The sequence below is a fragment of the Pipra filicauda genome, unplaced genomic scaffold, assembly GCF_003945595.2.
Source record: "Pipra filicauda isolate LSUMZ 115617 unplaced genomic scaffold, ASM394559v2 scaffold66_size7647185_pilon, whole genome shotgun sequence".
Classification (NCBI taxonomy): Eukaryota; Metazoa; Chordata; class Aves; order Passeriformes; family Pipridae; genus Pipra; species Pipra filicauda.
Genome location: NW_024104831.1, coordinates 7,061,935 through 7,078,406, shown reverse-complemented (window position 1 = coordinate 7,078,406; position 16,472 = coordinate 7,061,935). Strand labels below are relative to the sequence as shown.

General features: G+C 39.1%; 2 protein-coding genes across 4 annotated transcripts in view; one reads left to right on the top strand and one right to left on the bottom strand.

Annotated features, from left to right (window-relative positions):
* Positions 1-16,202, top strand: part of LOC114002803 (probable acyl-CoA dehydrogenase 6) — a 91,789-nt gene extending 75,587 nt beyond the window's left edge. Inside the window, exons 9-10 of one of the 3 annotated variants that reach the window (XR_005566234.1) lie at positions 13-166; positions 15,927-16,202. Coding sequence is in view for 1 of the 3 variants with exons in the window: in XM_027749079.2 (XP_027604880.1) it covers positions 13-103 (91 nt within the window). In the remaining 2 variants the exon portion in view is untranslated. Of the gene's footprint in view, positions 1-12; positions 840-15,926 lie in introns of those variants that run through there. The other 2 variants (XR_003546005.2, XM_027749079.2) reach the window with 2 other exon arrangements.
* BET1 (Bet1 golgi vesicular membrane trafficking protein) lies at positions 1,006-9,653 on the bottom strand. Its single transcript, XM_027749081.2, has 4 exons — positions 9,490-9,653; positions 5,914-6,029; positions 2,774-2,830; positions 1,006-2,246 (listed from the first exon to the last, which is right to left on the bottom strand). Exons 1-4 carry the CDS (start codon positions 9,506-9,508, stop codon positions 2,091-2,093), a joined length of 348 nt encoding a protein of 115 aa, XP_027604882.1. The 5' UTR covers positions 9,509-9,653; the 3' UTR covers positions 1,006-2,090.
* Positions 16,203-16,472: the final 270 nt, after the last annotated feature.

The following is a 16,472-nucleotide window of genomic DNA, read 5'->3' as shown; positions in this document are numbered from 1 at the left end:
ATATTTCTACAGAGACTTGAGATTGATGTCAATAGGAGGTGGGACAGATGAAACCATGCTTTCCATCATATGCAAATACATGGAAATACTTCCAAGCAAGTGAAACAGCTCCACTCTTTCTGGAAAATTAGGACAGCAAGAGCATGGCTTGTGCTGCACACTGAAGGTAAACAGCCAGTACATTTTGAGTAGAAAACTTAATGGTAATTTTGTCATCAAAATGCACATCCAGGTCTTTCAGCATTACCATTCTATGTGTTCTCCAGTGTCAAAATTCTGTTGATATAGAGCAGCCTGAGAGAATGTAGCCTCCTGCAAGGTATTTTTCCATTTTTTCAGTAGGTTACTGAACTTTTTCAAGGATCCATGCTAAGCACACAGAAAAAATGTGTTCTTTAATCAAGCTTTATCTACATTTTAGAGCATCTATGCCACCAATTAAGAAACAGAACTTCTATATGGATACGGCTACAATTTCATTAGTAGTTTAATCTAATTTCAGCGTAGCTTTGCTTTTAAGACCCATAATTAAGGCACAAATGATTCTGTGCCATGTCCAAATACTAGAACAGTGCCTTTGCTCTCAATTACAGGTACCTTCCCTATCTTTCACTTTTAGCAAGCAATCATGACAATGAGCTGTGTCATCTTTGCCAAGTTCACATCAACTCTGTCCTGGATGTTTGGTGATGAGAGTAGTGGTTGATTTTTATTTGCAGAATTCCATAAACAACTCTTTAATTGTATCTGAAGATTTTGGAGGCCTGAACTTCAGCAGCAAAGTACCATGTTTTGTGCGTAATTATTAAAGACAAATATTAAACGTGTTAATATGAAAATTGCGCGTAATTACTTAAACTCTTCCTAAAACAGTCATTTAAGCCAGAAGAGAGAGCCTGTATTATGGATTTAAAAAAAAAAAAATTGCCCCTTAAATGCAGCACCATTTCCAAAAATTATACTGGTATTCTACAATAGAGAAGAATGTATATGAACAACACTAGCTAGAATAATACTACAAGACACTTTATTTGACACTTCATAATTAGTTATTAATGGCAACACATTATACAGTATTTCTAGAAAAGTCTTTCAAAAATTGTAGATACAACTTGAATATCTAGGAAACTTAATTTTTTTGTACGTTAAACTCACTAATATAATAGCTTCAACGATTAGAAACTATTTGGTGAGCCAAAGTTAAGTCCTCAAAATAAAAGCCTTACTGTGACTGCACCTCCAACAGGTGCATCATAACTTACTTTAATATAAAATTCAAAATATCTGCCCTTGTATTTCAGGCATCATGCAGTGTAGATCTAGAGACCATCACAAATTGAAAAGTAAACATCCTAATGATAAAAGTTTGTGATTCAATGGAATCATTAAGTTCTGATACTTTAAATATAAAGAAAACATTTGTACTGTGTCCATACTGATTGATCCCAATGATCAAAGGCATTTGCTTAAAAGAGATGTGTAAGCATGATTTGTCACATTTGAATTAAAAAATAAAATCCAGTTTTAAGTAACTTCTCCCCAAAATACCATTTAAGCACACAGTTTAAGCTACTTAAACACTATCAGATCTAGCCACAAAAGTAATTTTTGGTGGTACCACTTTTACCATTTGTTAGCTTCAGGCCAGCCTTTTAAAAATCCACAGATAAAACCAATTGCTTTTGCAATCTAGAAATTACTACATGCCTGAAACTGGAGCTCTAATTTAGAGCATGGTGCAGAATGAAAAGCAGAATGAAAGAGAAAGCCTTGTAATTCTGCAATTACTTCATATTCGAAAAACCCTTGTTTTCTGTATTTTTAAAATCAATTCTAAAAACTATTTGCCCTTAAAAAAAGCCACCTACTATGCACTTTCTGTGTATTTACAATCCACCCCCCCAAAACAGGGGATGATGGGAAAAATTCTGACATATTAAGAAAACTATATATACCATTGCATTAATAGTTAATGCAATTTAGAACAATTTCACCATTTTTTATCAACAGAATATGCCACTTTAGATCAATGTCTTCATTAATTAAGACTGCAGTTGAAATTACACAATGTAAACCAGAGGTACCGTGCATCACCTCAGTTTAATAATCCAGTATATTACAAAAAAAACAAACAATGAAAAGAGCATCATATAACATAATAGCTTTGTCTGGCTTCCTCTGGAGAGTGTTCTCAGTCTGCCCATAGTTGCACCTAAAAGTCCACCTGTAGAGTCGAAATCATTCTCCTACATTTAAAAAAAAAACAAGCAAACAAAGCAATAAAAAACAGGTTACTCTGAGAAAAGAAATACCCTTACAGCTCGCTAAGTGTAGTATTCCTTGTTTTTTCAAAATTTCCAAAACTAAAATTATTTTAGAGGCAAAAATTAACCACGAAAAACTTGTTTTTTCCCCAAGCCAAAGCAAAGTGCAAGAAAAAAAGGCATTTCTGACTTTCTAATTTTTTTGCTTCCTTCTTCTATTCTTGAATACAATTAAATATAGAACTGCCTCTTTAATAGTACTATACATTTTCTAATTGAAAATCAATAGTCATATCTGAAGTAAAAAGGCCTTGGTTATGCCTTGAAAGTAACATATTTGCACATCTTATCTTTTTGAACAGAAATACTGTTACCAAATCAGTCACGTTACAGTCAATAAGCTGTCAACATTTTAATAAAAATGTTCATACTAAAAACCAGGATGCTTTACATTACTAACTTCTCAGTCCTGCCCTGTATTTAAAGAAATTTAGTTACTTCATACTTACCATTTCTGATAACATTTTATTTTGGTTTTTAACTTCTGTTCCAATTTCAATGGAAAGCTGTTAAAAAACACCAAAAAGTATAAAGCATGAGTAATCATTTATACATAGATTAGAGAACCCAGTCTAAAATACATAACATGACTAGCATTTCCCCAGGAAAAATGTGAAAACAGTACCTGATATTTTCAAAAAACAAAATAACATGCATAGTATTCTATCAATAACTCATAAGAGAAGATTTTTCATCAGGTGAGTCTAAAGAGTCACAGAAGGTGCTCAATGGTCCTCTTCCAGATAATGTCTTATTAGAATTATTGCATGGACTTTCAAAAATTCAAGATCTAGTCAAGTCTAAAGTAGCAATTGCCCATTTCCTGGAACAACTGTTAAAACTGCTGGCACACAGCACAAAGGACCATGAGCACCCGTTTGACTCAGTGGAGCCCAAGCTGACACATGTAACCTGCTAAAGCATCTCTTTTGACAAATTCCTGTTATGCTATAAATGGGATTTTCTTTAGTGAACTTGCTCCTCACAGCAAGAGAACCACAGGACCAAGAGGAAAGCTGCATAGGCCAGGGAGAGTCAGTCCTGAGATCGTGACCAGGGCCAGCAACAGCCTGGTGAGCAGCCCAAGACAGTCCAAGGTCAAGCCACAAAGTGAACCTGGGTTAGAGTTGGAATCAGGGAGATATGAGACCAGGCACAGATGGAGCTGCAACACAGCTGCAACATCTCAAAGACAGGAGCCAGCCAGAAGAGCCTTGTCTTAAAAGCAGCTCTGGAATCAAATAAGGGAGAACTGACACTGATCCTAATTTTTAGCAGCTTTTCCTCTGCCACAGTTCTTAGCAGCACACTGGCCTTGAACAACCAGCTCAACTCCTAGAATGGAGAGGAATGTGCTCCAGGCCCCCATGCTTTGGATTAGACTGAACACGTTTGGTTTTATGTGTCACAGCCTGAATCTCATTATTTCTTACTGCTGCATTTCAGTGCAATCTATAGTAAAGCAAGAGTGAAACTGATTTTACATGAGGCTTTTGGGAAGATTATCTGAAGGTTACTCCACACGCCAAGATTATTATGTTGCACTAAAAGATGCAACTGCAGAAAGAGCACATGTGCTGCTCCTTGGGGCACTGCCAACTGCACTGTTGACATACATCGATTTTGAAATGTAACATACCAAGAAGAAGACAAGAAATAAAATTTGCTAACAAAGGTCAAAACTTTTCTTTTTACCCTCTTAACTTATTCTAAATTCTTATTCTAAATCTGTTTTAGTTTCTAGTCGAGACTAAACAAATTACATTTAAGCAGCAGTATTAGCAATAGGACTTTGAATGAGTTCAGAATTTCAATGGAAAGAATTTATTAGCTTGTACTCTACATGTAGAAACAGTACCTACAAAATTTGACAAATTTTGTCAAATACATTGCTAAGAATGTATTTGACAAAATTTGTAGTTTTTAAGAACAAGAAACTGACATAATTTTAATCACAGAGCTGTCTTTCAGTTAGACTTGTTTGAAAGAAGTCCTCAGTCTCTGGAAGGAATCCGAATCATTAGAACAACTTCTTCAGAGGATATTAGCATACTGTTTCTAAGAGCAGTTTTCACATTACACATTTATAAGCAGATACAGCAGAAAACGGTGAGCTGTAGCGATAAGACCAAAAAGTAGTAGTCCATTTTCTTAAATGAAACAGGGTTACTGACCTAAACTCAAAGATTTTAGATTCTGCAGGGATAGTAATTCATTCTGTAGGACAGTAAGCCATAAGTTAAACCACAGGTGTGCTCAAGGTAGACAAAAAAGGACATCTCTAGCTTAAAAAACTAATTAAAGAAAGAATCAGTTTTACACATGAATAATTGTGCATCCTGGCTGACATTACTTATTTCTTGTATTTGTATTGTGTTTGGAAACTTTTGAAAACTTTTGGTACTGGTGGGGGGGCTACAGGGGTGGCTTCTGTGAGAAGCTGCCAGAAGCTTCCCCAGTGTCCAAAAGGGCCAATGTCAGCTGCTCCAAGACAGACTCATGACTGGTCAGGCCAGTGCCCATCAGAAACAGTGGTACCACCTCTGGGATAACATAGTTAAGAAGGGCAAAAACACTGCACAAGACCAATTGCATAGAGAGGAGTGAGAACATGTAGGAGAAAGATCACTGCAGACACCAAGGCCAGAGAAGAAGCAGGAGGAGGTGCTCCAGGCACCAGAGCAAAGATTCCCCTGAAGACCATGGTGCAGATCATGGTGAAGCAGCCTGTCCACTTGCAGCCCATGGAGGTCCACAGTGGAGCAGAGATCCACCTGCAGCCCATGGAGGACCCAGGCCAGAGCAGGTGGATACCCAAAGGAGGCTGTGACCCTGTGGGAAGGCCACACTGGAGCAGGCTCCTGGCAGGACCTGTGATTCCAAGGAGAGAGGAGCCCAAGCTGGAGCCGGTGTGCTGTCAGGAGTTGTGACCCCGTGAGGGACCCACCTTGGAACAGCCTGTTCCTGAGGGACTGCATCCCGTGAAAGGGACCCACATCGGAACAATTAGTGAAGGACCCACGCTGGAACAGTCAGTGCAGAACTGAAGCCCATGGAAAGGACCCATGTTAGAGAAATTCGTGGAGGACTGTCTCCCATGGGAGGACCCCACAATGGAGCAGGGCAAGAGTGCGAGGAGGAAGGAGTGGCAGAGACAACGTGTGATGAACAAACTGCAACTCTTATTCCCTGTCCCTCTGCATTGCTGAGGGGGAGGAAGTTGAGGCCAGGAAGAAGGGAGGGGTAGGGTGAAGGCATTTTAAGATTTGGTTTTATTTCTCATGACCCTACTGATTTGACTGTCAATAAATTAAATTAATTTCCCCAAATCGAGTCTGTTTTGCCCATGATGGCAACTGGTGAGTGATCTCTCCCCGCTCTTATCTTAACACGAGTCTTTTGTCTTATTTTTATGTCCCCATCCACCTGAGGAGAGGAGTGACAGAGCAGCTTTGGTGGGCACCTGGCATCCAGCCATAGTTAACTCACCACAGTATTAAATTTATGTTTTAAACTAAGTCTACTGCTTCACTGATTCATATAATTTAATTCAATAAATGTGACAATATCACTGTAGTTAAATACGTACCGACTTAATGGCACTGACTTTCGTACGCAGACTTTCTGTTAACCTGTCATTCTCTTCTTCATAAACACTGTATCCACTGCTGGTATAGCCATAGTTACCTGCAGGTGCTCCCTCACCTGTAAACACAACAGTCTGTAGTTACAGACAGAAAACACCATTGGAACAAGTGATTTGCATGCTCCTGAGACAGAGACTCAAATGTGTAAGTTACCTTTTCCAAATGTGAAAGTTACCTTCCAATATGCAAATAAAAGAAGAAAAACTGAGGAGTGGCTGTAATTTAGCACTATCAAATTTTTCTCCTGACAGTGTTTTCAGATGAGTTCTATGGAATCAACCCAGGCATTACACAGAGATGTGAAGGAAGCATTGAGGCCACTACATGTGGGAAACTAAACTGAAAATAGGAGAGTTGAGACCATCCTCTAACAAATATCACTTGATTACATATTTAAAGGAAAAACCATACTCTGATCCTTACATGAGTTTCTCTACAAACAAGACCTGAGAGCAGAAGCCAGGCCTCTGAGCAGAGCATTTCTGTTTCAGTCACCATTCTGCAGTTCTATTCCCACTCCTGCCTGGGCGTTTTGGGTGATGGAGATTCAGGACTGTCATCCAGACAAGTGAGGCAGCAGAGTATGCAGGGCAGAAAGCAGTGAAAGCTGCTCAGCTCCACACATTCACTTCCTCCAACCTCTAATAAAGATTTCCTATAGACAGCAGCTGGACAGCAGCATAGGCACTGGAGAATTAAAGCCACGTCCAGTCAGGACAAAAATCAGTCTTAGACCTCAAATCTAAGATTTGAAAAAAATGAAGAGAGATCAAGACTTAGAAAGGCAAATAGAAAAGAACTACTATAAGCTTTATGACAAAGATCCCACTACATTAATTCAACTAACAATCCATTTATAACATTAATATATACTTATATAGCTAGCCAGAATGGCACACTAAAATTGAATGCCTTTGATTGCACTTTAAATACGCTGTAAAGATTTTTGTGTTTGTGGAGGTTTTTTTCTTTTTGAGGAAAAAGGGTGAGAAGAGAGACACCAATCCCAATCACAGAGAAAACTCCATTTCAAATAATTTCATTGTGTGCTTGGCATACATAATATTAATATTTTAAAAGAGAATTACAATGCTATTTTGACAATAGATATCATTTTATGAACCCATGAAGCCATTCCTTAAATCTAAGTATGACAATTTTTTAATTTGTACTTGTAAATTGTTACTCTACAAGTTCAGCTAATGACAGATCCTCAACAAGACTGAATCACAGAATGGCAGAATATTCTCAATTGAAAGGGATACACAAGGGTCATCGAAGTCCAGCTCCTGTGTCTACACAGGAAAACCCCAAGAATCACACCATGTGCCTGAGAGCATTGTCCAAACACTTCCAGAACTGTCAGGCTTGGTGCTGTGACCAGTTCCCTGGGGAGCCTGTTCCAGTGTCCAGTCACCCTCTGGGTGAAAAATCTTTTCCTAATATCAGCCTAAACCTCCTCTAAACACAGCCTCAGGCCATTCCCTCAGTCCTGTCACTGGTCATCAGGGGAGATCAGTGCCGGCCCCTCCTCTTCTCCTCATAAGGGAGTTGTTGACTGCAATGAAATATATGTTTTCATTTCACCACATTGAGTGAAATGAAGCCTTTTTTCCCCCCACTTAAATCAAAAGTGCCAATGTCATATACAGAAATCTGACTAAAATTCTATCATTTAGAGAATTAGGGTTGTTCTCACTTGTGTCTGTTTTACAAGTGCATCTAACTACAGTATTTTGTGACACAATTTTTGTGTCTATAAGCTAATACACCACACAGCTTCATGCCAAAACACTATGATTCTTACATGGACTGTGACAATGCAGATATGAACAACTGCCCCAAAGCTTTTCAACAGGCATGGCTGCTTCTTTAAATGTCATAGGAAGCACAGTGAAGACATTTGGCTACAGTTGTTTATGGGAAGGGCAGAAAGTCCAGCGTGGCAATTCTACGGACAGTCCCACAACACTGCTCATTGACACGTAATAGGGACATGGCCATAACACAACTGCAGGCTAAAAAAGAGGTACCAGGTAGATGATGACAACAGTCTAAGTGCTGGTGCCCAGCTTCTATTTCCAGACTATTACATAAAAAATAGTTCTAAACTGACAGCTGAAATGTCAAGGTAAAGCAGAAAATTTTACTGCAGCTGATTTAAGTCTTCTGCTTGACCTTCCAGCAGACTTTTTTAAAAAGCAGTTTCAGGATGATTCTTAAGGCATTGTTTGCCAGAATCAACCTAAAAGAAAGCATGCTCTTTCTTCAGCGCTCCTTGCACCAACATCCATCACCTCTTCAGAAACAGCACACTGCACTGGGTGGCCCTCTCAGTTCATACTCAACAGCAAACTGTCAGTCTGACAAAGGAAAGGACTGAAGATCTAAGCCCTATCAAATGCCGACTTTTTTATGATAAATATCCCAACATCTCTCTTGCTCTACTAAGAAGTGTTCCCAAGACTTGTTTTATGTCATGAAAATACCATTGCATGACACAAATCTAAAATGTAGAAGTAAATGTAAGCTGGTGTTAGACACACTTGGTTTAGCCATGTGGCATTTACCACCTCTAAATACTTTCTAGGAAGAAGCACCAGAACTAAGTCATAAACTTCTGGGGCATAAACATCCCCTAAGCTTAACAATGCTGTCATAGCACCCATGTGGTTGTAGAACACGACGTGGGAGTTCAAAGTTTCCTTACAGTCATCAACATGACTGCTGGTTGAAAAATGAGGCCTAAGCTGCTCAAAACACTCAGCAGGAACTCTGCAAAGATTTCTGCATTTGCACCAGATTATATTTGTAACAAATTTATAATAGTTGGGGGTTTTTGTTCCCCCCCCGCAAACATAACAGGAAAACATATGGAAGTACTAAAATAAAGAAAAAACCTCCAAATTGGAAAGGACTTGACTGAAGAGTGACAAATCTGTCCATCAAACACGGCTCAAATTAACACCACGTTGGAACATCATGATCAGAGCTAAATGAGCCAAGACTGTTTACAAGAGCATGCAGTGACAGGAGAAGGGGGAATGGGTTCAAACTGAAAGACAGTAGGTTTAGATTGGACATTAAGAAAAAATTCTTTACTGTGAGAGTGGCGCGGCACTGGAATAGGTTGCCCAGGGAAGCTGTGGACGCCCCATCGCTGGAGGTGTTCAAGGACAGGTTGGACGGGGCTCTGAGCAACCCGTCTAGTTGAAGGTGTCCCTGCCCATGGCAGGGGGATTGGAACTAGATGATCCTTAAGGTCCCTTCCAGACTAAATCATTCTATAATTCTATGACTCTATGATAAATACAAACCCCAGCGCTGCTCCGTAAATCCAGCTCAGCTAGAAAGAGGCAGAAGCAGGGGTGACGGCATTTCCCCCAAAAGCTTCCGAGCTCCGTTGCAGCCCTGCGCCCACGGGCACAGCCCCTCTCACGCCCCACCTGCCCCAGACCCTCCCCGGGGCCGGGCCCTGCCCGTGAGGCAGCCCAGCCCGGCCCTGCCGCCGCGCTTACCCAGCCCCGCGCGCCTCATGGTTCTGCCCAGAGCCTGCCACGGGAGGAGGAGAAGGAGGCAGCCGAAGAGGAGGAGGATGAGGAGGAGGCGGCCGAAACTTCGGCGGGGCCGCAGCGGGGCTCGGCGGCGCGGCCGCGCCTCATTCACCCACGAGCGCCACGACAGCGCCCCGCGCGCGGCACGCTGGGTGCGCGAACGGGCCGCCGGGCCGCGCGGGGGCTGCTGGGGGTTGTAGTCCCGCGCCGAGGGCTGTGACAGACAAAACCATGAAAATTCAGTGGAGCTTTTCCACCTTCCTCCCCCGCCCCCCCAGTGTATTTAGAAGTAACGACCACGTTGCTGCAGCATACAGCAACTCGAACTGGAAACTTGAAGATTTTATTATTATTGGATCTTCAGCTGTCTGAATGATTTAAATCTGACTTGCAAAGATCATTTCCCCTTCATTCTTTAACCCCTTGAGCTGCTTTAGCATAAAAGTGTTTCACTTGCTTTCACTAAAGATGTGGATCACTACATATGGCAGTGGATTGAATTTATTTCCCAGGGTGATACCACAAGGATTAATCAGTACTCCAGTGAAAAGCAAACAACATCACAGAGCCCATTCAGAGTTTCCTATTTCAGCTGTGGTGTCCACTGGTCTAAAGAAGCTGCACTGTCTTTTTCAATTACAACGTGTTACCATATCATTAATTGCTTTCATATTTGTGTTGTGGTAGGAACTGGGACACTCAGTATTGGACCAAGATGCACTGGTATTTGTACAAGGTATATAAATACGGACCAAAGCTCCTACTTCAGTGAGCTTGCGGTATGCCAGAAGTATTCATCTAGACAGTAGAGTTGCAGAAGGAAGGATACAATAACTCTGGTCAATGAGAAGGCCTATGGCCTCCTGCTGACATCCTGTTTAATTGCTGTAGGGTACCCCATGTATCTTCTTTGCAGTGCACAAAACAATAAATAAATGTAGCATTTCTTTTCTTTCCACTTGTCAAAGTGCAATTGAGTCGTTAGTCTTGTGTCTGCCCAACTTTTGGACAGATGTTGAGAAGGTACTCGTTATTTACTTCTCAGTCACATCTGGATACCTATGTCTCAAACAACATTACAAAAAGAAAATTTAGTTACTGTAGAAAATGGTCCTCTAGTTTTTTTGATATTTGATAATTTAAGCAGTTTATCCAAAATTTCTACTATGGTATTAGTTACACATCCAAAACAGAAGGCCAAAGAGAAGAAATGAGCTCTGCGAAGCTGCAGAGCTTTTCACACCTCCAGTGCTCAGTGTGGAGCTAATCTCCATGGGATTTTGTCTGGAACTCTGCAATTCTTACAGGAGTTTGCAAGCTGCCCTCATTGATAACCTGTGACTTGATTACATTAGTTCAGGGAAATGCAGCAGTTGTTTCAAAGAAGGGGAAAGCGCTATCATCAGATTAAAGACACTCTTTGCACTAAATTCATCTGAAGTTCACAGATGGGCCCATTTCTCACCTTACCAGGGCAAAGAGGTTTCTTAAAGGATTATGCTTAGGACAGTAAAATTTAGATATTGCAAAATCTACAGAAAACAAATGGATTTTGAGAAAACCTCCCTCCTGACTGCTTCAGATCTGAAGTTAGGACCAATATCCTCATCATCACAATTTTTCAAGAAGGACTAGTGTGACAGTCTATGCAATAATTAAATAACCAGAGAGTAAAATTGAGGCTCAAGGAAGCAGTAGGAAAATGTCTTTTAGTAACAGCTGGTCTGAGTCTCTCATTGTTAGGTATAATTTTATTTACGTTTTTGTCTTGATACACCATCCAAAAAATTATTGCATTTGGTGGCACTGCTATATGAAGATTTGTCTTTACAGTATTTGCATATTCTTTGTCACCTTTCTTTTTTTTCCACGTGACTCATCTTCCATTTTTCAGTAAATATGGATTTATACACAACAAGGTAAAATGTACATCTCCCCACTAAGACTGTAGTTATAAGTCATCATTAAGGGGCTTATTTTTCATTTTTACTTACATTTTCTATAAAATAATATCCCAATTAACCACATGTAAGGTGTTCACAACTCAGAGTGTTTAGACATATAATCTCCTTATGATGTTGTGAAATAACATCTTGAGTCAATATGCAATTTATAAATAGCACATTGAATTCTACAGCTTCTTACAGCAAAGTGTGGAAATGATACTGACATGATTAATGTTTCAAATCCATTTTAATCATATTGAATTTATGTTTATTTCATACACTGAAAGTATCTCATAGGAAAGCTAATTTTTTAGATCTCATAGTACTACAATAATGAACTCATGATTCCATCTAGACATAGAGATAACTGGGTCTCATATCCCAATTTTCAAGAAAGTCAAGAGGCAAGACCCTGAAAACTACAGGCCTGTTGGTCTCACTTCAGTGCCTGATAAAGTTATGGAGAAGATTATTCTGGGAAGTATTGAAAAGCACCTGAATGGCAATGCAGTCATTGGTCACAGCCAGCACAGCTTCATGAGAGGAAAGTCCTGCTTATCCAACTTGATTTCCTGATAAGACAAGGTAACCCACCTAGTTGATCAAGGGAAGCCAGTTGGTGGAATCTTTTTTGGATTTCAAAAAAGCTTTTGGTACTGTTTCTCACAGTATCCCTCTGGACAAAATGTCCAGCACACAGTTTCCCCAGGGAAGTGGTCACAGCACCAAGCCTGACAGAGTTTGGATGATACTCTCAGGCACATGGTGTGACTCTTGGGGATGGCCCTGTGCAGGGCTAAGGGTTGGACTCGATGATCCTTGGGGGTCCCATCCAACTCAGCATATTCTATGACTTTGCTACTCTGTGATTATTATTTACTATGTTTATGTTATATTTCCATTGATTGGTTTGTATTCATATTAATAATTTCACAGTATGAGCCTGTGAGATGAATACAATTTTTCTGTTGAGATGATTAACTGTACTCCTGTTGGCTTTCTGGCCCATTCCCTGGCAGCCCCCCACATGGAGGCCATGCCCTGAGCTCCCCAGCTTTGCAAACCAGCTGTGCATAGTCAGTCAGCCAGTGTGGCTGCAGCTGTTTCGTACTATCTTCGGTTCTTCCTGCCAGGAAGCCTAAATGAGTAGTCAGCAAGTGGTTTAAAATGACTGACTCATCAATGTTTTGTTTAACAGTGACAACATACAGGAAGAAAAAAAGCATGTTAAAGAAATAAACAAAGATGTATGCAGACTGCAGCTTACCCATCCTGTTGATGCCCTTATAATCTTTTAATAGCAGCCTACTATAGGTGTGTCATTTTTAGACACCGTGCTGAGGCAATTTGTATGTCAGTCTCATTTTCCCAAACTATTAATGAACTCCTTGTTTAAAAAAAAAGGTGTCTGTTATAAAAGGGGTGTTCCACATGTCTTACCAACTCTCTTACCACTGCTACCATTTTTTGATTGTCATTACTAACTCTAATTAAATTAGATGAGTACATTTACATAACAAACAGACCATATATTTTATTAGCAGATTGCTCCATGACTCTACTGCAAAAGGAATAAAAAGGAAAAAAAAAAACAAGCAGGGAAACCATCTGAAAAGGTCCTGTATAATGTTCCTGTATAGTCTTCCAATACATATCTGAAAGCCCTTGAATCTTATTAAGATGATAATAATAATGACATGATTTCCATCAAATTATTAAATAAGTAACCAGAATGTCAGTATTCTTACATGTTTGCTAAACAGGTTTTCAGTCTTCATTATTAACTTGCTACTTTCAACAATTACAGATTATGAAAACAGCCTATCTAGTCACAGGCATCATTAGCAAGTTGAAAAGCTGATATTGCATGATATTATGTTAGTATCAAATATTTCAATTGCTGTTTTGTTAAGCGGTAAGCTTCACTTATTAAGAAAAACCCACTTGCTAATTAAATCTTGATCCATTGTGCAATTAAGTAACAGCTGACAAGACATTTTAAATAAAACTAAAACATTAACCACACAGAAGCAGAGCTAGGTAACAGACTATTTTTAATTAGAATTCAGTATCTTCAAAAAGGAGTGATGCCAGCATCTTTCATCAGTATCCTTGTCACTTAACATCCTGTTTTGTTCTAATGCTATTTAGCAAATGAGAACACTCAAAATGCTCCTATTCCAACGAACTCAGATCACTCAGGAGTTTGCTCCCATATTCTTAAGCTGATAAAACTGATAGTGGGCTCAGGATGTTATCAGTCTTGCTCTTCCTGGTTGTATTCTCCAAATAGTGTCGTCAAGAAAACCAGATGCTGTGCAAAACTACACCTTCTGTAAGACCTTAAATGACTGAAGGAGGCTGATCCCAGCCACTGCTCATTGCCACCCAGACTGTCAAGAAAAGAATTGATTGTGGGAGCCCAAACCCAGCTTTCAGCAAAGGAAAACAAGGGCTGACAAAAACCTCGTGATCTGAAGGAGCTGGACCCTTCTCACAAGACCTGTTAAAGTTCTACCTCATGGATCAAGCTTGGCTCCAGCAGAAATCAGAAAGGACTTTTGAGATGATTGTATCAAACCATGTCTAAACCCCTGTAATCCCCTCTATCCCCCATGTAATCCTACTAGAAGAAAAATTAACTATTTGGAAATTGCAGTAAAAATTTGTGTAACTCTCCAATTAACATAGGTTGTCCCCTTCATTAACATACAGCCCCAGATGCCTTTAAAATAGTGTTCTTGTGTCCAATAAACTATTCCAGTTTCCCCATACTGGGATCGTGTCTAGCTTTTATTTTTCAGACCGCCACTATTGATCATTCAAGTCACCAGAGGAATACTGTGTGCAATTGTCTTTGAAGTTCTCTGATGATGACACCATATGTAAATCACTGCAAGTACCGACAGAACTGCCAGTTTCACCCATCAAAATGATTCAAAACTTTATTAAATACTGTCAGAGAACCATAGCTGTTTCCAATCTTAATGCACTTCCATCATAGATGAGAACTTCTTCCTGGGATAAGAGTCATCTCGTCTCATTGTGTTTTCCAACTACTTTCTTTTTTTTTTAATATAATGTTCTTTTAATAAAACTGTTACCAAATATCTGCCAAAATAGCCTTTTATTGTTTTTAAAAGATAAGCAAGGAGATATTTACCTGGGCTCCTGTTATCTTTGATAAAACCATGTTGCTGGGAATCAGAGCTTCCTCAGACATATGTAATCATATTCATCCCTGTTTAGTCATCCTAGGCCTTTCCATACACAGTTCAAAGGATTATTAACACTTTGTAGCTACAAAGACTTCCTATCTCGTAGCTTTGGATCTGTGTATGATTACAGGTTGAAAAATCAAGTAAACTCATAATAAGATTTTAAAAGTCAGTAAATATGCTAAGAGCAAAATTTCCAGTGTGCATTTATATAAAGGGTGTATTTATATAAAGTTGTGCCTTTAACATATTCCACTTTATTTTCTTGTTCTTGATTTCAGAATCATCTCTGTTTTACAGTTATAGTAGAGGTTATCCTGAGGGAGACCTCAGGAAGCTTGATTTGTCAGACACACATCAACAGTGAAGGACCAGCTGAGGGAAAGAGAAACAATATCTGTAGTTGCATCAGTAGAAAATATCTAGAAAGAAAGTACAGTCTCTTTCACCTTTACAACACTTTTAAATTTTGTTAACAGTGAAAACATCTTTCTTCTCACTTTTGTATAAGTTATGTTTGGGAAGTATTGAGCTTTATATTAGCTCATGGTCAATGTAAGTATAATTATTATTTACTTTATTATTATTAAAAAAATGCTGTGATTCTGCTTATTCTTTCCTTTAGTTACTTTTCAGTATCATAAGCTGCTCCGTATCCTGTTTAATTCTGCAGGGAACACACACAGAAATCTCTGCTGTATTTTTATAAATTTCTTGTCAGTACTGCTAAATTATATCAAAATAGAGAAGAAAGGGTATGGACGCAACTGCTGGTCTCCCTCCTAAATTTCATTACAAAGGGCTAAAATCAAAATTTACTGAAGTCATGGAGAATTTTTGTATTGACTTTGGATCGGGCTATAAATTCTTATTAAAAAAACGCCTCTGCTGATTCTTTCTTCCAAGTAGTGTATGCTGTGTAATCTATGAATAATTCCAGTCACGATTTCTTTCTCTAATATTAAGGTACCATTTCTGATGTGAGCTTTGACTGGGTAATAATATCAGCTGAATGAATGATAAGAATTCAGAGCCATTGCAGCAGCCTGAGCATTAATAACAGTAATGTCTAAAGAGGAGGACTAATACGTTTAAAATAAAAAGTGGAAGTCAAAGCAATTTTTCATTTTAGTAGAACAAATGTATGGGATGAATGAAGCATACAGTCCCAATGGTTCATAAGATGCAATTAAATACTAATTTGATGATTTATGTTCTGTTTATGTTGACCTTCCAGATACATGGGAAAGGCTTTCGTCAGTCAAAGCAGAGATTTCAATAAAAACAGAGACTTCGAGTGCCATGACTTTCAGGGAGAGGAGCACTGTTTTGCAGACCTGTATCTAGGTGGAGCGGTTTCCTACAGTGTATTTCTCAAGACAAGTGGAACAGACATCATCCTTTTTTCTTTGTCCAGCAAAACTGAAAATGTGAATCAAGATTTCTGGATGTTGGAGCTAGCTTTATTCTAGCTTTGTGCTTGTCCACTGAAGAATTACTTAAAAAAATAAAAACAAACCATCATGTACTTCTTTAATTCTCTTTAGTTTTCTCATGAATCAACAAATCATGCACAAAACAATTTATTTGATGACTAATTAGAGAAGCTAATGCTTGAACATAAATCTGCAAAAGCTTTTGCAAGCCCCTTGTTTTCCAGAAAGACCATTATAAACAAATTACCCATCCAAAGCATATTAATAAAGATTGTTTTCTTAGGCTGCAGCAGCCAGGCTGATTACCTGTACTGGATGGAGCACAGTGGTAACGGGACAATGTGACT